The 6,065-nt window shown below is 60.3% G+C and overlaps 1 protein-coding gene across 1 annotated transcript; it reads right to left on the bottom strand.

Moving 5' to 3' along the window:
- Window positions 1-933: 933 nt before the first annotated feature.
- Window positions 934-5,413, bottom strand: Dmrta2 (DMRT like family A2). The gene is made up of 3 exons (XM_021200388.1): window positions 5,358-5,413; window positions 3,262-3,825; window positions 934-2,043 (listed from the first exon to the last, which is right to left on the bottom strand). Exons 2-3 carry the CDS (start codon window positions 3,815-3,817, stop codon window positions 992-994), a joined length of 1,608 nt encoding a protein of 535 aa, XP_021056047.1. The 5' UTR covers window positions 3,818-3,825; window positions 5,358-5,413; the 3' UTR covers window positions 934-991.
- Between the last annotated feature and the right edge of the window lie 652 nt (window positions 5,414-6,065).

The raw sequence follows: 6,065 nt of genomic DNA, 5'->3' as shown, positions 1-6,065 counted from the left end.
CGCTCGCTGGCGAGTCCCAGAGCTTCTGGCTCACTCACCCGACGCTCTATTCGTGCTTCAGCGCAGCCTGGACCGCTTTGGAGAACAGCCGCAGGCCGGGGATGGGGGGGGGGGGGGGAAGGGGGGGGGGGGGGGGACCAGGGATCGGCAGAGTTCCTCCCCAGCGTACAGTAGATTTCAGCTATAAAACCCGATACGTACAATGTGCGAATAGTCTAAATTTTTTCCATTTTGTCCTTTTTTGCTTTGATTTTTGAATGTTTTCCACGTTAATACGGAGGTCACCTACAAATTACAATTAATAACTTAGAATTCCATTTTATAACATTATACACTGGTTTGTATATATATATGTATAGATTATATATAGATTTATACATATATAAAAACTCACACTGCACCAAGGAAACCCATGCTTATCGGCATAAGCAACAAAGAGAGCGACAAATACCGCAACGAGGAAAGTGCACCTTAGAACGTCTTTTTTTTTTTTTTTTTAACAATTGATACCGATATATATGTGTCCCAAAGACTCGACTCAGTGCCAAGAGATGGATACATCCTAAATTTATATTTGTTAGAGCGGATTTTTTAAAAAACGAAAGGGGAACGGGTATGGGAGGACACACGAGAGGCTGGTCCATCCTGCCATCCACCTGAGCGCGGGCTGGGGAGGCTAGCGGAGCAGAGGGAGCAGCAGGGACGGGCGCGGGCGCAGTCGCCCTTGGGGTTCTTAGGGATCCCCAACCTCTTGACAAGGCGAGCAGGCCCGGGGTAAGGTGACCCGAAGCAGGGCGAGCACCCAGACCACAGGGCTCCTGAGGGGACACCTGCGCGGACAGCCGAGGTGCTCCCACCCACCCACCCTCCCAAACAAGCCCCTAAAGCCAACTGTGAGTAGAGGGCGCAGGGCAGGGCGAGGAGGGACCTGCGGCTGGGGGAGCAGGCTAGGTCGCTGTTTCGGGGTGGCTGGGCTGCCTGGCCCCATACCCTACTGCTTCTCGGGGGTGCCGTTGACCATGGGCCCGTACAGCCCGCCCCCGTAGCCGGGCTCCTTGTGCACCGCGGCGGCGGCGGCGGCGGCCGAGCGGTCGCGCATGAGGTCGCTGAAGGCGTAGTCCATGGGCGGCCGGAAGCCGAGCGTGGGCACCAGGCCGGCAGTGGAGTAGGGCGCCATGAAGGCCAGGCCGCGGCTGTGGGCCGCCGCCGCCGAGTAGGCCAGGCGCAGGGGGCTCAGGCCGAGCGGCGCGCCCAGAGGGTAGGCGCCCGCGTCGGCACCGAAGTGGCTGGCGTTGGGCTGCAGCGGCGAGAAGGCGGAGCGGCTGCCGAGCGAGCCCAGCGCGCCGGGCGTCATGGCCCCGGCCAGCAAGGGTCTGTGGTGCGAGGGCGCGGCGGGCCCGGTCTGCAGCGGAGCGGGCAGCCCGGCTCCCCCGGCGGCCGCGGCCTCCATGCGCCCGGGCCACGCGTCCTCCACCGCCGCGCTCACCGCGGCCTTCTCCAGCGGCGCGCCGGGGCCCAGGCCGGCCGCCAGGCCTCCGCGGTGGTGGTTGAGCACCTGCTCGATGGCCTGCACCACGTCGCCACCGCAGCCCTGCAGCACCAGCTCCAGGACGCCTCTCCGGTGGCCCGGGAAGACGCGCGTCAAGATGTCCAGCGGCGTCCGCTGCCGCGGCCCCGGCCCGCCGCCCAGCCCCGGAGTCGGTGCGGCCTCCGCTTCTTCTTTGTCGGCCTCCGAACCCGATTCGGAACCCAGGGGGCTGGAGGAGCCCGGGCTGTCCTCCTCGCCGCCACCGCCGGCGCCCGCGCTCCCAGGACAGCTGCCACCCGCCTCCTTGGAGGCCCGGGCCAAAGGCGACCCCGAAAAGGACTCGCCGTCTCCGTTCTCCGAGCCTGAGCCGGGCCGCACCTCCGGAGACGAGGTCCCGGGACCTGAGTCCGCGCCGTCGGGCGACAAGGGCTTCCCTGGCGGCGGCGGCGGACTGTCGGGGCGGCCGGCCTGAAGCAACGTCTTGGGAAACAGATCAAACTTCTGCAACTTGGCCTCTGAGAGGAGGGAAAAGACGGACATGTGAGGAGAGATTAAGAACACTGACCCTTTCGAATGCCAGCTTCCTCTTGTTCCCCTCGACTTCCCAGCTATTCTTGACAGCTATTCTGGTTTTATTTTTACCTCTTCTCCAAGATCCTACAGCTCTCCCCCTCCTCCTAGGCTCACGCTTCTTCTGCGCCCAGACACCCCCACCTGACACCCTGAAAACTTAGTGTTCAGTAGGCTCTTCCTACACCTGTGCCCTAACACCTCCACTCCCTTCCCATGTCACCCCGCCCTGGAGAAGTGGCCTTGTCAAGGTTCAAATCGGAGCAAACAGAACTTCTACCTATACCTCAAGAGTGCGTGGAAGACACTACTCACTCAGGTTGTCAAAGCCTTAGGCACCTCAACCTGGAGAGAGGGATCCTTAGGGGACTAGGTCCTTAGCCTCTCTGCAGACAAAATAAGTTACATCCTGTTTCTAGACCACATTTTTTCAAAACTCCTAAGAAATTCCCTTCTTCCAAAGAGTTTGAGAGCCGGAACCCGTCCCATTGCCCAACTCCCTCCCTCACCTTCGAGTCCAAAAGGTGGGTTTGTGCGGGGAGTAGACAGAGCAAGGGAAAGGGATCCGAGAAAGAGCAAAAAAAAAAAAAAAAGTGCCAACTATGAGAAACCCGGCTTGCGTGTGCATGAGAGAGAAACGGAGCCAGAGCGAAGGGGACGCTGAGAATGTGTCGTCAAAAATGCCTTAGGAACAGGAGGAAAGGAATCTTGCTGAGAAACGAAAGAGGGCGGCTCCAGTACTTAGGGAAGTAGTGCGGATTAGAAGGATTGCCAGGGTCTTTTCAGAAGAGTTGGGAAGAAAAGAGAAAGGTGGCCTGTAAGAAGCTCAGAGCGGAACAGATGGGCGGCTTCCGGGCTGCCAGGGGAGAAGGCCCAGCTAAATGAGTTGGGCAGTGACTAAGGACCTGCCCCCTAACAAGAGTGAGGCTAAAGTGTTGCCTTGGGGCCTGCGGTGAGGGCGAGGAAGAAAGTATAAAAACTGCAGGCAGGGCAGAGAGTTTATGAGTGGGTGGAGAGCCACAGTTAAGTAGTTGGAGCATCTAGGGAAGGGGGCTGCACTTTGTCAGGGAGGAAACGAGCCACTAGGCCTCGCACACCAGCCCCGTGTCCCCCGGCTCCTCCTTCCAGACCCCACCCCACCCCCAGTGTGACCGTGCTCTCACCTGCGCCCCCTGCGCCCCCAGCGCCCCCTGCACTCCCCGCGGGCGCTCCAGCTCCCGGCCCCCCGCCGTCGGTGGCGCAAACCGAGCCGAAGACTTCGTAGGCAGGCCGCGGGGGAATGATGCCGTTGGCGGCGGCCAGCGCCAGGCCCTCGGCAGTGCCGTACAGCAATTGCAACTCGCGCGCCTCGTTCTCCTCCTGCGCCTGCTGCCTGCGCAAGGCCACCTGAGCCGCCATGACGCGCTGGCGCTCGGCGATGAGCGTGCACTTGGCGCACAGGCAGTCCTTCCAGCGGCAGTAGCGCTTGTGGCCCTTGAGCGCGGACACCACTCCGTGGTTGCGGCAGCGCGCGCACTTGGGGGTCCGCGGGTACTTCTCCGCTGCCCTCAACAGGAGCGGCGGCGCCCGCAGCAAGCCTCCGGCCACGCTCACCGGTAGCGATGCTGCCGCAGCTGCCGCCGCAGCCACCGACGCCACCGATGCCACGGGTGGTCCTGTCGCTGTCGCTGCTGCTGTCGCCGCGCCGGGCACGCTGGGCAGCTCCGAGCGCAGCTCCATGGCTGGACCTAGCGTGGGGAAAGTGGGGAGACCTGAGTCATGGTAGTACAGTGACTAGGCTTAAGCGCGGCCTGCAGAAACTCATTTTGGGAAACTTTGGTTGGACAAGTTTAGTTAGTGGCTGTCAAACTGCTGGGGAGGCGCACTGGAACCTCCCTGTAAACAAGAACACCCCCACCCCCCCACCACTGACCTCTTGTATCTGACTTACATGCCAGGTGTAAGATTTCGTTTGAATCAGTAGTTCCGCCAAGGGGAAAAAACAAGACAACGTTTGGAAGTCATTGGTGCAGTTGAATGTAAAGAGGATTTGGAAAGAAAATATTATGCTCAAAGCTTAGGTTAATTGGGGGTGAGCCGAGAAAAGAAAAATATTTGCCCGAAAGGGACTCGGATTACCGAGAAAACTTGGGACCAACAAGCGGATGTCGAAAGCAAAGCAAGAAAAAAAAAAAAAAAGCAAAATCCTTCCGTTTGGTGGCCAGGTGAAGAGGAGAAAAATGTTCAGGCGGGGTGAGGAGTTGAACATGTTGGGCTGTGGTCGTATTTGTAGCTTTCAATGTGGGAGCAGAAGAATTCGAGCGAAAAGGAACTGAAGAATTTCTTCCTGTTAGAAGTAGGGTAAGAACTAGAAGACAAAACTTGGAGGCAAAGTTCGGCTTATGGCCCTGGGATCACAGCCAAAAGAATTCTGCAAATACTGTGGTCTGAGCCTCTAAAGGGTTAGGAGAGGAAATAGAACAGATCTATTCCACAGAACTGAGTGTAGGAGAGCTGAAAAGAGAGAAAAAGCCGTCGGAAGAAACTTTCTTTGGACTGGCCACCCTAGCTCAAAGATTAGTTGAATAACAAGGAAAACATCCAGAAACAGCTGACAAGGCGACCCGGACCGAGGTCCACCGAGAGCGACAGCGCTGCATAGGAAAAACTCTCCAGCAAAAGGTAAGGCGGGGATAGGGCGAAACCTGTGGCTTGGGGGTTAGACTTTTCGTCTGGAGTAGTCAGAGGAAAGCACATCTTCAGAAAAGTTAGACTTTGCAGGAGCCGGAGTCTTTTTGCTCAATGTCTCCTACCCAACCCCCACCCCTCCCAGTTTAGAGACTGAGTCCTCAGACACGCCCTCCTCCTCCTGGGACCTCTTGGGACCCCGCTTGTGCGCAAGTTCCAGAGTGTTGGTCTCAGGCCAGGGTTCTGGGACTTGCACAATCCAGCAGGCCTCAAGGAGGACAGGAAGTCGCCTCCGAAACTGACCCTGAAGGGACCCGAGAGTCCCACCTGCGCCGCAGCCGCAGAAGGCCCAGCAGGCACTGCTCCTGGCTTCCGCCGCGGCCTCCCTCCCCGCCACGCAGCCCGGGTCCCCGCCAGAGTCGGGAGCCGCTCGTGGGATACCGGTCTGGGAATCCCAGAGCTCCGTGTGCTCCAGGGCCTCTTCCCCCAGACCCTCAAGCACGCAGTGCCCAAGGCCCGCAGGGCCTGGGCCTTGCCCTCGGGGGCCACCGACCGGGTCGCCTCCCCTGCTTGGCCGCCGGCCCTCCCCTACCTGCCTCGAGCTCCGGGCTCCTCCTCCGTTGGCGCAGCACGCGTCGCCCAGCTCGGCTCGCGCTTGGGCTCTCTCGGCCTCGTCCCACTGCCCCCGGCCCCTTCTCTGACCACGTCACCCTCCTTCAGCCACCATGTCCGAACTTCCGGACCCCTCTGGGAACACAGCAGTCCAACACTCCGGAGGGGCCTCGGGGCCGGGGACCGGCTGGTTGCAACCCGCGTCCCCTCGGTGCGCTCCGGACGCTGCGCTCGCCCCGGGCCGGGTAGTCCGGCGCTGCCTGCTCTCGATGAGCCGCTCGCCCGCTCTATTGTTGCTCCTCAGGGCTCCATTAGACAGAATTGGACAACAATGTGGCGCCTGCCATTGGCCAGGGGAGACAGTCGGCGCTCTGATTGGCCGGGCCCGCGCCCGGGGAGCCCCTCATTCTACAGTGTCCGAAAGATTCGAAACTCCGCACGCTCTGCTGAGTGCCTGCGGGATGGGAGGGGGCGCCAGGGAAGGAGTGCGCGAGGAGGAGCGTTGCAAATGTCGTGACAAGAAGTTTCCGTGCGCCCGAGAGCGTGTGAATTGCTCCTAATTACCGTGTCCGGTGCGCCTCTCCGCGTAGACGTGTGTAACCCCTCTACTCCTGGGGCTCCGGCTCCACTGAGCCACTCTCCCTTGGCCCGGGGCGCTTGGCAAGGCCGAGCTTCCCAAGTGGCCCCG

This window comes from Mus pahari, chromosome 6 (genome assembly GCF_900095145.1).
Source record: "Mus pahari chromosome 6, PAHARI_EIJ_v1.1, whole genome shotgun sequence".
In the NCBI taxonomy this organism is placed as follows: domain Eukaryota; kingdom Metazoa; phylum Chordata; class Mammalia; order Rodentia; family Muridae; genus Mus; species Mus pahari.
This window is presented reverse-complemented; position numbering and strand designations above follow the sequence as displayed.